This window comes from Lepisma saccharinum, chromosome 2, assembly GCF_977018435.1.
Source record: "Lepisma saccharinum chromosome 2, izLepSacc3.1, whole genome shotgun sequence".
NCBI classification, from domain to species: Eukaryota; Metazoa; Arthropoda; class Insecta; order Zygentoma; family Lepismatidae; genus Lepisma; species Lepisma saccharinum.
In genome coordinates, this window is record NC_139230.1 from 35,206,052 (window position 1) to 35,229,338 (window position 23,287).

Genomic DNA, 23,287 nt, shown 5'->3' on the forward strand with positions numbered 1-23,287 from the left:
GCCGCGTTACCTTGTAATAAGCATTGTGGAAAAGAAAGACACGAACGATGAATGTACAAGCACGAAGAGAAATGGAGCAAAAACATTAAAGGACCTGTCACCATTCCTTATAAAGAAGCAAGTGGACTATGCTGCTGGAAGTGATGTCCCTGACATCAAAAAACTGCGCAAAGGAAGCCTTCTCATCCAGACCAGTACAGATCGCCAGACTAACCTCCTCCTTAAGCTTACGACCTTGGGCGACTTTCCTGTTCAGGTAGAACCTCACCGTCAACTGAACAGTTGTAAAGGTGTTATACGTCACTGGGATCTTTTGAATTGCACAGAAGAATAAATCCTTCAATAGCTCTCCGATCAACATGTAACAGCAGTGCAGCGAATCAAGACCAAAAAATCCGGAGAACTTTTACCGACAGCTTCGCTCATTCTCACCTTTAAAACGACCACTCTCCCGGATGAGGTACGGGCTGGTTATTACAACCTCCATGTCCGGCCGTACATCCCGAACCCGATGCGATGTTTCAAATGCCAGCACTTCGGGCACACCCAGCCTTCTTGCAAGGCCACCACTGCCATTTGTGGCAAATGTAGCGAGCCTGACCATGGGACCGAGCCTTGCTCATCTGGTCCCTCATGCGTCAATTGCAAAGGCAAGCACCCAGTCTGGCATTGCGACTGCCCCTCTTTCCAAGAGGAAAAGAAGATCCGAGAGTTGGTTGTGACAGAGAAAATCTCTGCCGGCGAAGCAAAAAGACGTCTCCGTGAAAGTGTACGCACTCCTCTACCTGTGCCATTCGCTACAGCTGCTTCAAATGCTCCTGCCCGTCGCAGTATTGGCATCCAAACCAGCGACGTGTCCACTCAGACAACAAGTATTCCCGGAGCAACTCACCCCGCTCCGAAGAAACCAGCAACCACTACTCGCTCCACAGAGAAGAAATTCAAGCAAGTGTATAATAAAGAACATTTTCTGAAGTCTACTAGCTCTCCAGTCAGGGTGACAGCCACCACCCTGAAACTTAAGGCGCAGCTGAAAGCTGCCCGGCGGGCGCTAAAAGCACCCACCCCCACTCCCCCTTCATCCCCTTCGCCCTCTGTGTCCTTACCCGAGGACATGATACAGGACGAAGCCGCGGATGAAGAATTTATCAAGGTGACAGGGCCTAGAAATAGAGTACGCCTTAAAAGGTAACAATCTTACCTACAGATATGGCTTATTGTCTCCAATTGAACCTTAACGGTTTCCGAACGCATCTCGAGGAACTGCAAATTCTTATATCTGAATTTGACCCTGCCATCATATGTCTCCAAGAGACACATTTTCGTCCAAATGAATCAGCGATTTTGAACGGATACACGCTTTACCGCACCGACAAGCTTCCTCATTTCACACCATGCACTTGGTGTTGACAGTGGTCTTCCTGGCGTCTCTCCATTCATTCCGCCTCTCCCCACCTGGGAGTTTCCTGCACCTTGTATCGATTTTTCTCTGACTGCCCTTCCAAAGTCAGAGACACCAATGGTTGTATACCAGCAAAGGTTTTTAGAACTTCGTGCGAAGCACCCCAATTTTAATGTGTTTTACACGGATGGGTCCAAGACAGTCGAATCAGTTGGTTGCGCCTTCGTCCTAGACTCTCAAAGTTCCAGTTACTCGCTACATCCTGCCTGTTCCATCTTTACGGCAGAGTTGTACGCCATCCTAAAAGCACTGGACTTTGCAGACGTCAATGGTCTGAAGAAAGTCCTGGTGTGCTGTGATTCGACCAGCGTGTTGCAGTCTCTGGATTCGCCGAATTCCCGGCATCCGGTAGCGCAACGCATATTCAGACGGCTTGTGTCCTTATCAGCCAGTGCGGATGTACACTTCTGTTGGGTCCCTAGCCACGTGGGCATCCAGGGGAACGAAGCAGCTGATGCTGCCGCCAAGTTTGCTTATGCAGACGGCGATGTTCTCGTCCACCTTTTGCCTGCTAGCGACCTGCAGAACGTGTTCCGTTGTCGCCTTCTTGACACTTGGCAGGCCGAGTGGGATACGGAAACGGGAAACAAGCTTCACGCTGTTAAGCCCACCATATGTGCTTGGCGTTCCTCATCCCGTCCCTCTCGGCGAGAAGACGTTATTCTTACCCGCATTCATATAGGACACAGCCGTCTAACGCATGGTCACCTGCTCCAAGGGCTGGACCCTCCGTTGTGTCGTGTTTGTAATGTTATTTTAAGCGTTCGACACATTCTCGTTGAATGTATCGATCTTGCTTACCTCCGGCAGACTTTTAATCTTTCCGGCTGTTTGTCATCCCTCTTGGGTGATGACAGCAGTATTTTATCCCATGTTTTTAGTTTTTTGCGAAGAGCTGGACTTTTCCACCGTCTGTAAGGAGGTTTTTAGTTTGTCAGTTCTGACTTTTTAATGTGTCGTGTTTGTCTCATGCAGGTCTCTTTACAACCTTGCACTTTTAGTTTTTCCCAAGGGGCTATCTACACCCCTTTTTTAAAATTAAGTCAGAATTTTAGATAAGGGGACATTTCCCCCGTATACATAGAAGCTTGCGAAATGGCCTTAAGTGCCGACGCACCCACAAATTTTAATTCAATCAATCAATCAATCAAACCTTCATATGTATAGTAAAGAACAAAAAAGACAGGACTGAAATATTGTGTGTAGTTTTCAAGAAATGGCAAGAATTGCTGCCTCGTAGTACTGGGATATGTGCATCTCATCTACCCACAGAAGGTGGTTATGATTTGGCACACAGAGGAGGGACTACATGGAATTTCAGTAAAAATGCAGACTCGATCAGGACTTGGACTTAGGTCTCTGGCTTACCTGATTTTTCACTGTTGGTGTTTTATTTATATATAGTACTAATACATGTGTGAGTGCCAAATCATATGGTAATTTGCAACTCTATGCTGGGAAGAACTGTACCGTCAACATCCACAGTGTTTCAAAGGCAACAGATCTCATTGCAGTTGCCCTGACAGAGTCAATTCCTTGCAGGTAAAACAGGGATGGTGAAAAATCAGGCAAAACCAGAGCTGGCTCTGTAGATCAGTTGGTAAGAGCAATGGCATAGTATGACAGAGACCTGGGTTTGAGTCCAGGTTGAACATGCATTTTTCACTGAAATTACTACATAAGAGATAATAAATTTAATATTCTGATTTTAAAGAAAAACACTCTGGTAGATTGATTTATAATTTTAATGGATTACTTATGTATTAATATTTACAAATTTTCTGAACACACAACTTTTAATTGTTGCAATTTTCAAGTATGTGAAATTATATGAGTTTTTTTTATGTGCACTTCATGCACAGATAGGCTAATCAGGACTGAACCTACAGTTTAACACATTTCATGCGAGGTTGGTTTCACCAATTTCTTTCTCCTGTGCAAAATTTGTTATTGGACTTACAAATTCGTAAATTTAGCTTTTTTTCCTGTAAAAAAATAGAACAGCCAAAACACTTTTATGTGCACTCAACTCCCTATGCCTTGTCAGTCATGCCTTATGTGCATCATTGTTATACTCATGACTGATGACACACTTGGAAAACAAAGTGCAAGCCACATGTTTCAGTCATAATGACAAACATTGGTGTGCACCAGCTTCAGTCATTATGACCAACATGGCAGAGAACGTGTTAAAGTGAAATGAGAACTACTCTGGATTGTGCCTCCACTGTGTATTGAACTCACAACCCCTTACTGAATTGGGTAAAAGTATCGGTTTAAAGTGATATTGGCATGACCCGAGTCATTACAGTTATTCATGGTGAGACATGTAGACCACCTTTTCAAAATGGGGATTCACATTCATCCAGAACATTGGTATATTACACTAAAAATACAATGCTAGTGTAGGTGTTCTAGACAAATTCGTATTGGGATGGTCCTCATATTTTAAAATTTTGTGATTAGATTCATTTAGCACTGCATGTCCTTTGCACATTTCATTTCATGCAAAATTTCAATTTCTTTAATTTTAAAAAGATGTTAAAAGAAAATGTCTAATGGATATTATAACATGTTCTCTTCTGTTTTATTCATTGAAGGTATTCCATTTACTCATATTGCAAGTCCTATGCCAGACATTTATCGTAAGGAGGAGATTGCACCCAGAGGAGTTGCAAACAGAAAAGCTGCATTGAACTGGGTGAAGAAGAATGCTAAAGAAGGTGTGATATATTTTGGAGATGATGACAACACTTTTGACCTCAGGCTGTTTGATGAAATTCGTGATACAAAGAAAGTTTCTATGTTTCCTGTTGGCCTTATTGGAGAATACAGTGTTAGTTCCCCTGTGCTAAAAAATGTAAGTTACCAAAAATGCAATTCTTTTTTCTAGACTCTTTATCCCAACTGTAATATGGCCCCCTTAGTATTTCTGCATTGTATTCTTATGTTTTTTTAGTCCAGGAAATTTAACTGTTTAATTTGCTGGATAATCAGTGTCGATAATCAATAACAGTTAATAAATCTGGTGGATTGAACAGAAGTCTCTTTGCAAGGATGTAATAATAAGAAATTGGCAATAATATAATACATAGTTTAGTATTACTGTTAATTTATAGCAATAATAATAATTTGGGCTGACGTATTGGTATTAGAAAGTATCAGTTGGATTTTTTTTTTTTTTTGCCAATACCAGCTGATACTTTTGCGGCATTTTGGTCTTTCACACGCTCAGCAAAAATTATATGCAGTACTTTTGCAAAGTCTAATTAACCTAGAAACTATTCAAAATTCAAAATTTCCATTTATTTTGCACCAAGATTATGTGAGAAACTGTATTTTGTGATTACATAACAGGTGTTTTATTATTTTGAAGTATTTCTTGAATGTTTGAAGAAAAATTCTGGTAATTTTATGATATAATTGGAGTGAAATATTCAACCACTAATATTAATATTTTGAACAACTTTGAATTGTCAAGCATTGAGTACAGTATTAGTGACAATTCAATTGATATAGGTGTCGGTGAAAATCGGTTAGAGTATCGATATGAGTATGAGTTTCAAGTGGTATCGACTCATCCCTAATAATAATTGTTATTTGATTATTATTTCTACTATTCAATTTTGTCATTGATTTGACTGCTCTACATAAAATTCTGGTGATGCCCATGCCTCCAGATGCCTTTCATCCTTCTCTGACTTTGTCTTTAACCTTCACGTTTTACAATGTTTAAGATCGAAACAGTGAACTTGTTTTCATGTTCCTAGCACATGTTTCATTACTATTGTATAACCTTGTTTGACAGTCTCCAGCCCTCAAAGAGGGATTGCACCATAGTCAAATAGCTAACGTTTCCTTGTATTTTAGAAGTTGCTATAATTTGACAAACTGACTCAAGTGCAAAACCTAGTAAAATGAAAAACAAGAATTTCAGATTTTACAAAGGTTGTGCCTGCAGAGAAAAGGCATTTTTCTAAATTTTCATATTGTCTTTGTAATTGCTATATGTATCTGATATTTAGTACAAAGTATATTCTATGTTACTTGTGCTACAAGTTTCTTATCGATGTTTTCTCAGGGAAAAGTAGTTGGATTTTTTGACTCTTGGCCAGCTAAAAGGAAGTTCCCTGTCGATATGGCAGGCTTTGCTGTATCAGTGAAGTATCTGCTGGAACACTCCAATGCAACAATGCCTTATAAAGCAGGGTATGAAGAAGATAATTTTCTGAAGAGCTTGGATCTGAAGTTGGAAGATATAGAACCCAAAGCAGATGGATGCACTCAGGTAATTTTTTTTTTCTCACAAATGAGAAGTGATAAATATGTTGGTGCCAACTGTCACCTAAGGGAGCTTTCAGACTAAGGCAACAAGCAACATATGTTGCTTGGAAATGAGCCCTCAGTAATAAATAGGGCCCTGATTCTCAGGTGTTAACCTATTTTATTCCTTACTTGGTAATGTCACTATTCTAACATATATTTTCGTTTTAGCCATTTCTTAATGAAATACATGAATCCTATAGGTCCTAAAAACTGCTAAGAGGAGTTAGGATCCTAAAAAAGGCTAAATTCAACTTTTCAACTAAATGTAAAAGAATTAAAAAATACTGAAACATTGTTTTGTTTCATCAGAGTGAACACATTGTTAACTGTATGGCAGTATGAAAACTTATTCTCTCTCCCCCTCTCTCTCCCACACACACACACACACACACAGAAGAGGGAATGGAAATGAGAGAAGGGAAAGGGCATGAGAGAAAAAAGAGAAGCAAAGTTGGCATTACAAAAGAAAAAGCTTAACAATGACACATTTTAAATTTTTATTATTTCTGTATTTTCTAAAAACTGTGTTTTTTTGTATGCTTTAAGTTTAGTAAACATGTAATATGTAAAGGTAAATGTGTTTGCAGTATTGATGTTCATGTAAATGCAAAGATTTGTGATTGATTTCAATAAAAATATGGGTAGGTAAAAAATCCTAAAAATGGCTAAATCATCTCTTTATAAAGCCTAAAATGATGTCTATAAAATCCTAAAAGTCCAGGTCCTAGTAATAAAACAGGGTGTCTAGCAGTCAAGAAATAGGAAAGAAATCAATAAGTAGGTCAAGAAGTCAATAAAAAGTAAAGAATTAAACATGTGGTCAATAACTTTTGCTGTCACAATGACTGCTTCAGGGTGGCTACTCACTGGGAATTCCTTGAATTCTGGGAATTATGCATGGATTATTGGATCCGGGAATTAATGCTTGAATTCTTCATGATTTTTTTCTTTATAGACGTGAAAAATTGCAAATTTTATTAATCCAAATGAATTCATACGTTTACAAATGCCCCGAGGCAAGTTTTTCACAGTTTAGCTTTTATTTTAATCGAAGAAGGAAAAGAGAAGAAAGCTGCGTGGAAAATAGAACATAATTCTCTTAATCCGTTTACTTGGTTAGGTCCTTTGCAGAGCAATGTACATGCAGATTATTGCAAGATAAGATATCATGGATGTTGAATAGGCAAATTTTAGTTTGAAATTAATGTACAATTAACAATTTTATATAGGTTAGTATATCCCGTAACATTAGTGACTTTTGTTTGCAGACGTATTTCGAGTTGTGAGTATTTGAAATGGCAAATGTAAACTCCACACCTTAGATTGAATATTTAAATAGTAAAGAGAAAAAGGTAAAGTGCTCCCCTGTGCTTAGCACCACGCCATGAAGGCATATATTGGGTGTGGGGGTAACACCCCACACTTGCTTGATCCGGTCATGAGTGGGGGTGATGTGATCAGCATCACGCTCCTGACCGCCTTTACCCCCCAGGGTTTTCCCCAGGTACCCATGTCATTCGACTCTGGGTGGGCGCCGGGACTGCTTCCATCGTTAGAAAAGTTCCCGGATTTGAACCGGCCGGGGATCGAACCCGGGACCTCGAGCATGGTAGTCAGACGCGTTACTGACTGAGCCACCGCGGTAATACCATTTAATTGAATTGAATTAAAATTTTTGGATTCGTTGGAATCACACAGACCCTTTATTTTCTTAATATAATTGAGTGTGTATGTGTGTGGGTGCCGAGAGACGGTAATACTTAAGTTGGACTAGAGAAAACATCTGTTTGTGCCCTTGAATTTTTGGAAAGCTCACCTTGAAAACCGGGAATTATACTTGAATTTTATCATGGTCCTACTTCAATTTTCTGCCCCTCTGGCTAATCGCAAGGATGAGGATGAATGATGCTAAGATAAGATGATTGAAAAAACAATCGCAAGTATATAGGGATGACAACAGGAGCCCCACATAAGATTAGATGCCAGAGCCTCACTAGTCTGCCACATGCAGTCCAGTATGCATTAATAGATAAAGCAAGTCTAATTCTTTTGTTAAATACAGCTTCAGTTTTCATCTTAACTGGCTATTTGGTGTTTTTTTCATTAAATAAATACTTAATTTTCTTAATTGCTAATTTCCAACTTTACCTAAGTAGGGGTTGTATAAATAATGGTTAAGAAAAAATACGGTCAAATGTCAACAATTTTGGATTTGTTATTTTGGTAGACAACGTACCCTGTAAATGCAACCTTCTGAACTGAAGGGAAATGACAAAATGCACACACCGCTTGTTGATTCTTGCTTGCTTGTCCCTGGAGACTGGGCCGTTTTCTCAATATCATGTATCTTGTCTCCTCAGTCTGTTGGTAGTGCATGTGCTTGATTTGGTTTATTTTACTTTGCTTTTCTGCCACTTTTGGCTAATCATGAAGATTAGGATGAGTGATGATATAAAACTGATGAAGGGACACTCCCAAAGAACTAAGAAGGCATAGATTTGAACCTTGGATCCCTGGCATTGTAGCATTCTGTGCTAACCACTCCACAATGGAGGTAGACAGGTAGTGCATGTGTGGTGAATGCTTGCTGATAGACTGAAAGGGCTTGTTTCACTTGTCACCTGTTGCATGGGTCTGAAAACTTTCTTAAAGGTACATCTCTGCCATTACTCCCAGCACATAGGACTTGAATCCATCCAAGATAACCCCGTCAATATCTTGCCAGGTGACAGATGGTCTACCACAGTGGCCATCTACTGTCATTATCTTGTCATACCCATCCTCAGCAAGATCAAAGATTTTATTCAATCTAGTGCTTTATCTTAGAGTCTGTTGGACTCCATCATGCTTTACTAGTTTCTGGAAATCCCATATTCCCTTTCTATGTACTCCCTAAGACTAACAAAAGCAATTAACCAGGCAGACCCATTGGGTCCAGTTACAGTTCATCTACTGAAATGAATATCAACCTTTGTGAATTTCCACCTCTAATCTCCTGCAAAAGCTGTCCATCACACCAACCACTCCTTACAGGCAATCCACAACTTTTCACCTCCCACATCCATACCTCGCAGCCTATGACCTCTGTTCCATTGAATCCTTGCTCAACAAGAGACCTGGGCCTCCCGATGGTGCAGTGGTTACATCGCCGCCTTGCAATCAAGGTTTCCCAGGTTCGATACCTGGTGGAGGCACATAGTGGTTCGGATCCCACTTTAAGTTGTAGGTCCAGTCCCGATTAGCCTTACTGTGCATAAAGTGGACTTAAAACAACAATTCAATCAATCAACTCAACAGGAGACCCACCGAACAATTCCAGCACCTCTTTCTCTTTGAATATAAACACTACCTCAAAGTCCGTCCCATGGATGTGGGCACAACCTTTTCATGGTCTCTAACATGAGCAATTGGACAACTGGTCCATGAAACTATTCCTCTGGTTCCAGTTCATTCATTCTCTTTTCCTCCTCTCACCACTTTCATGTATGAACTGAACCAGTTCAGTGTTCTCAGTTGAACTGGTTCCATTCCATCAACCATAGACTAAGGTTCCCAGATATTTCAGAAAAAATACAGGACACTTATTTTTCAAGGCTACGATGGACATCCTCCTTCTAATGGAACCTGTTATACTTACTTACTGGTCGGCACTACAGTCCATGTAGGTCTTTGGCCTTCCTGACTACCTCTCTCCATTCATATCGATCCTCTGCTTTTCTTTTCCATCCTTTAACTCCTAATCTTCTTAGGTCCTCTTCTACGTCCTCTATCCATATTTTCCTGGGCCTACCTCTTCTCCTTCTCCCTTCCAGTTTTCCATTGAATATTTTCTTGACAACCCGTGTTTCTTCCATCCTCTGAACATGCCCAGCCCATCGTATTCTACCCTGTTTGATCTTCACTACAATATCTGGCTGATTAAACAATTTCTGTACTTCCATATTTGTTCTCATTCTCCATCCCTCTTTATCTCTTACCGCTCCAAATATCCTTCTCAGTATTTTCCTTTCCCACCTTAACAACCAATCTTCCTCTCTTATTGACATCACCCAACTTTCTGAACAATACATTACTATGGGTCTTAATATTGTTGTATATATTTTAATTTTTGTGTTCCTACTAACGTTCTTAGATTTAAACATATTTTGCAAAGAAAAATAGCATCGATTTCCACTTGTTATCCTTTCCTGTATTTCTGTAGCTGTCTTGTTATCTGCCATTATTATTGAGCCCAAATATTTAAAGGCTTCCACTCTTTCATATTCTTTTCCATTTATTCTTATGTAAGGCTCTCTTCTGCCTCTTTCTGGATTTCCCATTTTCATATATTTGGTTTTATTTGTGTTCACTTCCAGTCCTAGTTCTTGAGCTTTCTCTTCTAACACTTGATAACTCTCTTCCATAGCTTGCTTATTCCTTGCTATTAAAGCTACATCATCTGCATATGCTACTATTTGTGTTAGTTTATTTAATATTGTTCCTCCAGGGTTGATTGGCAGTTGTCGGATTACTTTTTCCAATGCTAAATTAAATAGTATTGTAGAAAGTAAATCTCCCTGTCTCAGTCCTTTGTCTACTTTAAACATATTTGTCATTTCCTGTTCAACTCTGACTTTACATTCCGTTATTTTCAGTGTCATTTTTGTCAGTCTCATCAATTTCCTTAGGATTTCAAACTCTTCCATTATACTGTAGATCTTATTTCTTTCCAGGCTATTGTATGCTTGTTTAAAATTGACATATAGTTGGTGAAGTTCTTTGTTATACTCATAGAACTTCTCCAGCACTTGGTGCAGTAAAAATATCTGGTCCATCGTGGAGCGATTTTTTTCAAAATCCTGCTTGGGAATCTCCCATTATTCTTTCCATCCAGTAGTGTTATCCCACGGTAGTTTTCACACTTAGCTTTATCCCCTTTCTTATGTATCGGGCATATTATTCCTATTGTCCAGTCTCTGGGCATTTCTTCTTTTATCCAAACTTCTTCTATCACTTCATATATGGCCTTCTTCATTCCCTCTCCACCATATTTCAACAGCTCCGATTCTATGCCATCTTCTCCTGGCGCTTTATTATTCTTTAGAGACTTTATTGCATTTTTTTACTTCTTCTAAAGTTGGTATTATTCCTTCCCCATAGTCCTCACTTATTTCTTCCTCTTCTTCATCACTTTTTCCGTCTTCTTGATCCTCCTCATTGGTTCCGTTAAGTAATTCACAGAAATACTCCTGCCATCTTTCCATCATCTTTCTTTTGTCTCCAATGAGGTTTCGTTCTTTATCCTTGTAGAAAACTGCTCTGGGTTGGTATCCTTTCTTCAGATCTCTTGTTCTCTCATAAAACTTTCGTATCTCATATTTATCTTTCATTTCATCTAACTCTTCTATTCTCTTTCTCTCAAACTGTGTTTTCTTGGCTCTACATGTCTTATCTGCTTCTCTCCTCTTTTCTCTATATTCTTCCACTACTTGTCTTGTTCTCCATTGAAGCATCCTTTTTCTGGCATAGTTTCTCTCCTGTATTAGTATTGAGCATTCTTCATCAAACCACTGTCTCTCTTCTTGTTTTGTTTCTTTCCCAATGTATCCTCTACTACATTACTTATTACTGTTTTTAATATTTCCCCACTTACATTCTAGTTCTCCTTTCTCCCATATATCCTTTTTTGTTTCTAGTGCCTCCATGAGTTTTTCTGGCATTCCCAAGTTCCTCTACATTATGTTTCATGTTCTTACTTTCCTTTTTTGATCTTTTCACATTAATTTTCTGTCTATACTTGATTCTCACTAGATGGTGGTCTCTCTCTCCATCAGCACCTCTACAACTACTGATCTCCATAATATCTGTGGCATGTCTCCTGTCTGTTATAACATGATCTATTTGGTTTTTTGTGCGGCCGTCTGGAGACACCCAGATCTCCTTTTTTATGTCTTTTCGTGGCAGCGTGTTATGCCTTGTTTTAAAGCTTGATTACTGATTATATCTTCTATGAAAAAATTAGGGTAAGAAAACTTGGATTTATGGAGCTTTTCACACTTAATGACGTTAAGTTTTAATTTTTTAATGCAATTTTCTAGTATTATCACTCAATGTTACTGATTCATAAGTTAATCACTCACACAGAATGGGTGTGGAAAAATTTATGTAACATAGTACAGTAAAATGAACAAACCACATTGAAATTAATGTAGTAGAGGCACTCACAAGAAAGTAGTAAATGGTGAAAAGGTATTAACAAAATAGTTACAAAACAAAAATCTATAGTGGAACCACAAGCAAAGAAATCTGTCCAGACCTGAAACTCCTGTGCACCGTATTCCCGCGAGGAGAGGAGGGGGAGAGTGGACCATGCTTCCTTATCGCCCGAGCTGAACGGCGGAAGGGAAAGCTGCACGGGGACTTTCCGCCCAAGGTATTTTTCCTTGTGGTCGCTCTATAGGAACACAAACCACAGAGAACTGCAATAACCAGTCTTACTCTTATCTCACACTAACATGGATAGCTAAAAGAATTATCCAATTGCCAGAAGAGTTTCATTATGTGCGAGGAACACCAAGTCAGCAGAGTTTAGTTGCTGTCATATTTAGATTCTCTACAATGCTTCTAAGAGTTTCTTATTATGGAATATGAACATCTGTAGCTTACCACAGTGGTTAAACTTCTCCACTGTGGGTGAAAATACAAAATAGTGAGGCCAGGTTGACTCAATGATTCCAGTCGTTGAAATATGGGACAAAAATCTGTTGCAAGGACTTTTTCCAGGACAACGGAATGCCTTAACGAAAAACGGGATATTATATCAGATCGGTAAAATTATTGGTAATTTTACCGATAAAATGATACACCAATATGCCTATATTGGCCAATACCAATAGAGTACCAATTATTCTGTCCCATCCCATACTTTCAACATTCTAGAGCTTCCAAATATAACAAGTTTAAGTTCAAGGTAGCAGATTGTATTCAGAGGTCACAGGTTCACATCGTAAGACAGAACATCCTGATTGAGATTTCTCTGTGGCTTTTCTCAATGACCCTAGGAAAAATTTGGAATTGCACTTTCAATGAAGGCCATGATACTTTGTCCGATTTCCTTGGCAGCTTGGCACTTTCCTTCCATGAGCCTCTCATCTCCTCACCATGATTAACCTAGCAGCAAAATAAGGAATGTTCATGAAATCAACGAACCAGTCCAAGCTTTGTATTTATTACCACTGGAAGTGTGCAAAATTTCTAAATCTGGTCTTTATTGTTTCATTATCAAGGAATATAATAATTTTTAGTCTGTGAATTTACTTTACTTTGCAATACTCTTGTTTCAGTTGCAGGGATAAGCTCATTTTTGAAGAAAAAAAATAATTGCATTTAGTTTGTTTGGCTTGCTTAAACTTGAATAAAAATAATTATTGTTATTATTATTTTCTATATTAATGGTGATTTTCCTCATTCTAATGAGGTGGTTTATCATTTCAGTATTGAATTATAATTTCAGTTGTGAAAATTTCCTGCAAAATGATCACTCAACCAAAAAACTAACATACATTTTTTTTTCTTTTTCACCTGCACAGATCTTGGTTTGGCACACACAAACCGTGAAGAAGAAGGCTCCAACACTGAAAATCAAAAAACCAAACCTTGATACAAGCTTGGAAGAATTGCTGAAAGAAATGCATTTCTATGGGATTGGTTACACTAGCAGTAACAAAGGTAGGTGGTTAATTGAAGAATGGATGTTTTATTATTATGTAGATGAATTGTTTCCTTTCATATGCAAAACATTCATGAAAGCACAGACAATAAGCATGCTTTATTCTGGCTACTGTCCTTCAATGAACATGGATTATATAATAATAAGAGAAAAATTAGGGATGGGACAGATTAATCGGTACTCTTTATCAGCATCAGCCGATATAAGCATATTGGTGTATCGGTAAAATTACAGATAATTTTACCGATCTGGTATATCTGTAAATATCTTACAATTTAGTACAATATTGTGCCATTTTGTTATAATTTTTATAGATATAAACACACAGTCTCAGTTTCATACCTTTTTAAAGTAAGTGGCTAAATATGCAGCTTCTATTGCATTGGAAATGCTTGGTTCATCTGGCAACACAATTATTAAGGAGGTCAATGAACCATTTGGAATTTTTATATCAGATCAGTAAAATATCAGTTATCGTTATCAGTAGATTTTATGGTACTTTATCAGTATCATTCAAAATTTCATATTGGACCATTCCTAAAAAAAAATATTAGACACTTTTGTCACCTTTTCATATTGTAAATAAAACAAATGCACTCAAGATTTCTTAAAATCCATTCTTCCAGTGATCACAAAGATACCTTCAATTGGTTAAAACTTATTCTGTGACTTCCATTTTGCTAAGAAGTACAGATCCCCTGATTTTCGAAGTGAATTCATGAATCCCTACATTTCTTACTTTTCCCCAAAAGGGCAATGTTGAGTAGCCTCTAATGAGTAAAGACTCTCAATCTTAAGTACTAAATAGAATTTGAATCCTTTTGGCAGGGAGAACTTATTTACATTTTCCCCTATTGTGCACAAATTGCTGATAACGTACGTGTACATTCTTAGCATTTTGAGTACTTATGGAAATGTGTACATGTTTTCTACATTGTTTGTTGATTGTTTTGTTGCAAACTTTTTGACAGTTCAGTTCATGACTTTCCCGCTTGATGACAGTACAAATACTGTTCCTTTGTTCTTTCTCTGCTTGTCCATGTGGCATGTGTGCTGGCATTTTCTTGTTTAGCACAATGTCTGACAAAGCTGCTCCAAGCTGCTCTAGAAGATACTCTCAAAGGATGATATTCAGTGTTGTTTGGACATGACTGCAAATGATTGGGTCTGAACATGAAGAAGACAACGAAAGAACGTGTTTGCATTGAATATTTAGAAAAATAGAGAGATAATGAACAGAATTTTTTTTGAGATTTTTGAACATGTTTTGGGATGGCAACCCTGACACTGGGAGGAAAATTACATTCCAGTGGCATATTCTGAAAATTTGACCTGGTCTACCACAACTATTATAATTTATTTTATGTATTTATTATGCATGCATTTGATGTAATAAAAATAATACACCAATGCATGCAAGTAAAACAAAAACAGATGTCCGACAACTTCAAATTTTCTGGAAATTTCTACACGTTAATATATATATATACATTTTTATATATATAGAAGATTAATGATCTGACTCAGGTTTGCAAAATAACACACAATATTTTAATGAGAAATCAGTTGGTAAGAATATTTTCTACTCATCCCGGGTTCGAATCGTGGCCTGGATGTTGGTGAGTGTCCATTCATCAGATTCATCACATCATAAATCATCCCCATCTTCGCAAATTAGCCAAAAGTAGCACAAAAAGTGAAGTAAAATAAAGCAAATCAATCAATAAATCAATATTTTCTACTCAGTTCAGGTGCCTCCGTACTGGCATAGTGCCTTGTAATCAAGTGGAGGCACATAATGGTTTTTATCTGAATTTAAACTGTAGATCCAATCCCAGCTTAGCATTTAAGAGTTTATTGCATATGAATAAATAATACTCACGAGTAAGTAAATAAATATACGTACATGGGACATTCCATTGTCATGGGTGGGACACGCAGACTACATTTTTTATATTAAAGTAACAATTCTACTGATAGTTCAGCGACATTTTTCTTACAGTTTCTGTGCAATGAAATATGAAACTTAACACCGATGATTAAATATAATTACCCTTAGAATACTTTCCCACATTTATAGCTACAAGTGAACTTTTGTGTCATGGTTGGGACAGATTAAAGAAACATTGCCTCTTAATAAGAAATTTATTTTAATTTCTGTGAATTGTAAAATGATGAAAAATAAATTATTTAAGACAAAGAGAGAAAGTAATTGACCTTCGAATATTAGTTAATAGTTAAAAGAGAAATTAAGTTTTTAGTTATGAATGGGACACAATACAAAACACAAGTAAATCAAAAAGTTAAAATAAATGTAAATATGTAAAATACCTTCTACCTTAATTAATTACTTGAATTTGTATTCAAATGACAATTTTACATGAAGATTGTTATAGGTGGCCCCCTGGAAAATGAAAGCCAACCAAAAATTATTTATTTCACACATATAATTTCATTTCAGGCACAATAATATGTGTTAATTATTGTATGAATATGATAAATTCAAATTTTAGCAATGTTTTTTTTTAAGGGAACAACACTATTATTGGGGAAAATGTGCCTTGTTTGCCATCCCTCCCTTCTGGATAAAAATACCTTGGAAAAACCCTGCTGACGTCCATGAATATGGGACAAAGTTGCAACATTGCATTTAATTATAAAAATTGGCACTTTGACATGGAAAGCTCCACACATATAATTCATAGTAAAGGGTATAATTTGCATTTTAAAATTAATTTTGTGTCCAATAATGTCATTCGCAACTTAATCTTTTTTTGAAGGTACTGAAGTCCATATTATAAAGGATGGAAAGAACCAGCCTCTTTGAAGTTTTCTTCATTTCACTCACCTGTAACTTCTCTTCTGAAGACAATATGCTGTGATATTTAATATCAGTGAATTTGTAGGGCTCTAGTCAATAATAATATAAAAAGATCTGTATATACATATTCACACACACATTCACATTGATTTAGGTGTGAGTACAGAACAGAAGCACTACGGTGTATCATTGTATAGTTTCTTTAGCAAGTGTAATTTTATCACAGGTTTCTTTTCTGCACAGTAATGAGAATGTGTGCATGTGATGAGTATTATGTGCATAATGCTGCTACGTATTAACTTGTCTTTGATATATACATAGTGATATTTCAATCAGGCACTTAGAAATTAAACAAATTAAGCTATACTTCGTAAGTGAATAGTTTCAAGTATTTTAGAAGATAAACAAATGGTTTTCAATAATCATGCACAATTTAGAGAAACCTTGTCTTAGGTAATATAGACAGTTTTATTGTTCTATTTTTATATGCATATACAGGTTGTAATTTCTAAGAAATATATTATGAATGGACTCAGCACTTTTTAATAATAACGATATTACAATGTTTTTGTCAATATGTGACCAGAAAATACAGTACATTGAGAAAGAGTAATGTAAGTAAAGTGAATGAAATAAATTATAGGAAATAATACCAAAGTAGCCAGTAACAACATTAGATCAAAGATTGTTTAAGGGCCATTCCTATGTCAACAAAAGTAGTACCGTCAGATGGGGTTATTTCGGACACTTTTTGCAGGTTTTTGTTACTGTTCACTAATGACGAGGGAATTGTACATAATTTTATTTTATTCGGCTAGCTACATGTTTAAGGAGCATATTGAACATTGGAAAATGTACAGAGTAATTCACTATATGGTGTTAAAAAATGTAAATTGTGTCCGAAGTTACCCCAGTAGGTGGGGTAATTTTGGGCAGTTATTTGTTTCAGGATTTTGTCCGAATTTATCCACGTACGAGGTTATTTCGGACTCGAAATTAGGAAAAAATTATTATTCAACACTTTTATTAAGGGTAAAATTTTTAATTTTATAACTCTCTACTATTTTTTTATTTGTTTCAAAACTGATCTTACAAAAATTTACATAAGATCAAAATGATAATACAATACATTTCTGTGTAGTTTAGTCTATATAGGAACAATTAGATAACATCTTCATCAAAAATGAAAATTCCTCGTTTTTCCTTTGGTGCTGGTAGAATCTTGACAATCTGGTCCTTTGTTACTGTGTCCTCATCCTCAACATTCGGAAACACAAATATTCTTCTACTTCCACTGTTCGATTGCAATAATTTTACAGTCACATCCCATGCTCCTGTGTCAACAGCAATGCCAACATGCTGTCTTGTCTGTTTCCTGTTTCCATGGTCATAATTGTAGTTCACTACAACAAAACTTTGTAAGTCAAGCACCGGTCCAGAAATTCCAGAATCATCATTTAGTTCTCTCTCTCGATTTTTCTGCCTCAATTTCCACAGTGTCATATTCTTGCTGCTTTTCTGTAACAACTGCTTCATTTTCTGCCTTGTTTCTGACAACAACTTGATTGTGAGTGAAGTCGCAACCAAGGAGAGATTGCCCTGCAGGAACATTCAATTTGCGACGGCGAACTGTTGTCCTCTTACCAGAGCCATAGCATGCTTCAGATAGTAAAGCCTCGAAACTGGACGACCAGGATGTTTCTTTTTCATTTTTACCAGACGTTTCTGGAAATCTTTCGAGGACCCTCTGTGGGTCAAAAGGAATTAACCCAGTGCTGCGGAAGCCACTCCTTATGATATCAGCATTTTGTGCTTCGATTTTCTGTAGAGTTTCTTTCAGGAGGGCAGGAAAGGCATCTTTAGAGATAGGCCCATGTGTGGACATTTTCCAGGTCGTCAGTACTTGTCTCCATGCTTTTTTAAGTGGCCCAAAATAGCACACATCTAATGGCTGAAGAATGTGTATGCTATTTGCTGGTAAAAAAAATGAAAGAAATGTGTTTTCACATTCCTGGACCACTGATAAAGACACATGGCTGGACAGTCTCCAATAATGACTTTATGTCCCTCCAGCTGTTTTAAATATGGCAGTGCTACCGTAAAGAACCAATCTTCAAAAATCGGGAGGTCAAACAACTCACATTTCTTTCTGTTGCATCTTGTACCAGGCAGGCCACCTTCTTGCCATGTGTCCCATAAATGTTCGGCCTCGTGCAAGACACATGGGGGAAGTAGTTTCCCATCGCCACTAACACACATCATGAGAGAAATACTAGTCTTAGAAGAGTCTATTACCCTCTCTGCATGTTTTATGCCCTTCTTAACAATCACGCGTTTCTTTCCAGGGTCATCACACAAATTTGTTTCATCATAATTGATGATATTGTCAGGTGGGATGTTCTCTAAGGCATGTTGTACATGATTAAACTCTTGAACAGTCTCCAAACTGACCTCAGCACGAACTCTCTTGATATTTTCAGACAGACGAATGGAAAGAACATTTGCACGTTTCTTCAAGAATGATCTTGCCCATTCGACGCCTAGCAGATTCTCGTGAAATAGTTTCTCTTTTCTTCCCAACTTGTCCGGTATCCTTTCACAATGTAACGTAAATCATTTGAAGTGAGAGGGTAACCCCACTGTGCTGCCTTTAAGATACCATGTATCAGCATTTCTTCTTCAGGATCAAGAACAGATGGTGCTCCGATGGGTTTTGGGTGTGTTCGATTTACCTTATTTTCTAAGGTGGACCGTGGTATACCGAAAAACTCTGAGGCCTTGCCAGCTTTAATGGCTTTTACTGCTGCATCTAATTTATATTGGTCATAGTTGCAGTATATCTGCGCTTGTAACTTTATTTTATATGCATGCGGCATTGTCCGAAGTTACCACTGCGTATTATACACTTCGGGAAAACTGTGTGCAGTGTGCGACCTAGAGCGTTGAATCCATCCAACTCTTCAAACTCACTTTTAAAATAAACAGGACAAATACGAAACAACAATCACCAACAGTCTGATTCGTTTGATCGGCACGCAGACAACGAAGCCGACAAGCCAAAATGAAGCCGACAATAGAAACTGCTCTCAACGTGCGTTGTTTTTCACTAACAATGGAAACACACGGAAGCCGGTGAGAACACTCATTTTACATTCGAACAATGCAAGTGCGGTAATTCTAACTTCAAAACTTCAGGAATACCAACATAAAATGAAAACAAATGCCGTTTTGTCTGAAATTACCTCGTTCATCTGAAATAACCCCATCTGACGGTATATTAAAAACACACCACTCGCCACCCTCTGGGGCAGATTGGTTATGACAGTGCACTACAATGCCAGAGGTCCAGGTTTGAATCCCAACCTGGTCATGGGTGTCCTTTGTGAGTGTCCCTTCATCAATTTCTTCATATCACTCATCTTCATTATAGCAATTAGCCAAAAGTTTCATAAAAGAGACGTAAAATAATAAAATAACCTAATTCAATGGATCAGTCAACAAAACACACTACTTATGAATGGTTTATGCTGGTTACAAAACATTCATTCATTTTTCTATACTTTTTTCAACCTCCTCCCCTTTTTTTTGCTACCATTTCCTTTTTTTCCCCTCTGCGTCTCTATCATGGCTATAACTCTATTGCTGTAATTTTGTCATTATTTTCTAGTGCTGAATCCATTAGTAGCATACTTCACTTGAGTTACATTGCACCCTGTATATCTGGGGCTCTCTAACCAGATATTTTTTAAACCTGCAGAGGAAAAATCGTCCAAGGGAAGGTTTTTCCAGAAATAAAAAATGAACCATGCAACCATGCATGATAAAAACAAATACTACATGATATTCATTCTTAGTAAGTAAAAAGTTATATATGTGAAATCATATTTGGTATAGGTAATACAGTGCTAATAATTATGAATTCTCATTCATATAAGGGTGTATAATGAGCCTTTTTGTGGTTGTATTTGGTGTATAGTTTATGTATCATACTTATTTTTAACTGTAAATTAATCATATTTTGAATCTCGTACAAGAATTCTTGGTAATCAATATTTTTAGTGTTTCATGTACTCAGAAATGTAGTTGTTCATTACTCATGGTACATTGAAAGTTTCTGATCTTATTATTTCACAGGAGTCCAATTAATGTGATATTTGGAAAGGGAAGTCCAGACTTTTTATTTCCTTTTAGATATTTTAATCAGTTAGCTTTATTACATTTTTGGTGATTATGATTTTGGCAGTAAATAACTGCTAGATTATGAAAACTTGTAACATTAATGTTCATTGTTGTATGCATATTTGTTTAGAGCAATAGTATAATTTTTATATTCATATATATTTTTTCCTGTTCTTGTAAAAATATTGACATTTCTCCATATTATCAGTTTGCATCTTTAATTTCAAAAGCATGCATATGAAAACTACAAAAGATAGATTTTTGTAATGTAACTTAGTCTTCTGTAAAAAAAAGTTACCACATTTGATATACTATACTGAATACTCTAAGCTGTCTATAACTCAAAGTCAGTAAATATATACACGTACAGGAATGTGATAAGGAATATGGTTGATAAAGTATCCATGATTATGGATATGATTTTAGAATTATCCAACGAATAAACAATTTACTTACTTCCTCTAACTTGATGGTCATGTTTCTAAGGTCATGTTCTTGAATTGAGAGTTTTCCGTACATCAACTAGTCTTTCTGCCAGTGCCAATATGTTAATGTTTTGTAAATGTCACTGTATCTAGTACAAATTATTTCTGCATACTGAACAAAATAATTTGCTCAAAGGATGTTGCCTTCATGAACACACTTTGCTAATATAGGAGCATGTAATCCTCAAGAGGTTGGTCTTCAGTAGGGCTAGGATTTTGATGACTTTACATCTTATTTCTGGTAATCTAGAAACATGCCTGCTTTATTATTTACTTATTTTGTTACAAATTAAAGCTTTTAAGATGAATTTGTTGGGGCATTTTAGATGATTTTTTGGTCATTTTCTTACTTGTGCAGCTTAAATATTTTTATATGTAACTATATATATTATGTTATTGAATTTTTTGCTGTGTCGATTGAGGTTGAATGTGGCCTTTCAATGTGTTAAAGTGTGCTAGATGACAACCATCAGTAGGCGTCTATGATGGTGTAGTGGTAATGCCATCATCTTGTAATCAAGGTGCCCCAGGTTCATTACCTGGTGGAGGCACATAGTAGTTTGGATCCCACCAGGTCAGTTTCGACTAGCCTATCTACTCAAACACAGAAAATCGTCAGTCATTTCTTTTTGAAAATGTGGCCATGGTGGCTCAGTCGGTAATGTGTCTGACTACCATGCTAAAGGTCCCGGGTTCGATCCTGGCCAGTTTAAATCCAGGAACATTTCTAACATTGGAAGTGGCCCCGGTGCTCACCCAGCGTCGAATGACATGGGTACCTGAGGGAAACCCTGGGGGGTAAAGGCGGTCAGGGGCATGATGCTGATCACATCACCCCCACTCGCGACCGGATCAAGAAAGTGTGGGGCATTACCCCCACACCCCCTATACGCCTTCATGGCATGGTCCTAAGCACAGGGGAGCACTTTGACCTTTTTTTTATTTCTTTTTGAAAACTTCCAGAAAATCTTTATAGCTTACTGATTGTATCTGAAGTGGTAATAAAAGAATCATTTTGATTTGAGATTTTTTATATTTTAGTTCATAATTGTAATATGAGTTTGCTGGTTCAGATTCTCTATTTGTAGCACATGTAATATGAGGAAATAATATTTTTAAGTAATTTTCTTCAGTTTATAGGTTTTTTTTTTAAAGTTTGTTAGATCATAAATGCATTGTTTTATTGCATTTTTTTGGTATTTTATTGTTCAACAAAATCCTAGCCCTAGTCATCAGTGAGATAGAAGCCTTTGGGTCAGCCTACAATTATTTTCTTTCCAATCCAGCAACTGGGAATACAGGACATAAATCCTTTGAAGTCAGCAACCTGGATGATCAACCTAACTTGAGGACATAAGAAGAAAATTTAAAATGAGAGGCCCTCTATCCCACCCTAGACACAGTTACGATTCTGTATATGTCCAGCCAAACCACAACACAGTCATTCAAGGGGTCCTGGTGTGTGCTTCACATCCCATTTAAACTACAGGTCCAGTCCCAAGTAGCATTTCTGTGCATAAATTGAACTTAAAGAAACTGAACGACACAAGCATTGCACAATCCCATTGCTCCTAACTATTCCACCAGTTCCATCCATTTTAACATGTGAGTAGTTCAAGAGAGAGGACACGAGTGTTGGCAAACTGATAAGAAGTGATACATGGCAACTTTCATTCTAGACACAATTAAGTTGGAGGGTTCTCAAAAATTGATAGCCAAGAAGAAGTAATGTGAACTTACAGTAAAATTTTGCCCTTCCTTATACTGTGTATAAAAAACACAATATTGCCAGCAATGATTTGTAGAGGTTCCCTTACTCCCCTCCCCCTGCAACTCAGGACAAAGTTGCAGAGTATGCTGTCTTGAGTCTTGTCAGTCTTATCTGATTTTTTTAAAAAAAATTAATACAAAACCGGCCAGTACCATTCCAGTGCCCTGATGTGCAGAGTTATCCAAAATTGGATATGTAGAAATGGTAATTTTTACTCTTTAACATTTCAGTCTAATGAGCAGTGTAATATACGTATATGTTCTAAATTTATTTGAAATTGTTGAAATGTCCACATTAGCTTGCTTGAATCTGGTTATGGACTCCCCTTCCCCCGTGACTCGGGAGTTCATTTTTCTCTTTACTGGAGTGTTGTTTCTCCTTTCTGCTTGCTGTTGTTTTCTGAAATACCAGTAACTCTTCACAAAGTATCATATATATTTTTTTTAAGTACAGCTTGTAACAATCCATTTAAGCAGTGTACTCTAGGTGATACACACTTGTAGCATTTTCCTTCAATGGTGCATCCATCCAAGGC

At 37.2% G+C, this 23,287-nt stretch overlaps 1 protein-coding gene across 1 annotated transcript in view; it reads left to right on the forward strand.

Annotated features, from left to right (window-relative positions):
- Positions 1-17,359, forward strand: part of GlcAT-S (Glucuronyltransferase S) — a 48,245-nt gene extending 30,886 nt beyond the window's left edge. The window contains exons 4-7 of the mRNA XM_083117260.1: positions 4,063-4,322; positions 5,544-5,750; positions 13,357-13,495; positions 16,277-17,359. Of these exons, the coding sequence (XP_082973386.1) occupies positions 4,063-4,322; positions 5,544-5,750; positions 13,357-13,495; positions 16,277-16,323 (653 nt within the window). The 3' untranslated portion in view covers positions 16,324-17,359. The remainder of the gene's footprint in view (positions 1-4,062; positions 4,323-5,543; positions 5,751-13,356; positions 13,496-16,276) is intronic.
- Positions 17,360-23,287: the final 5,928 nt, after the last annotated feature.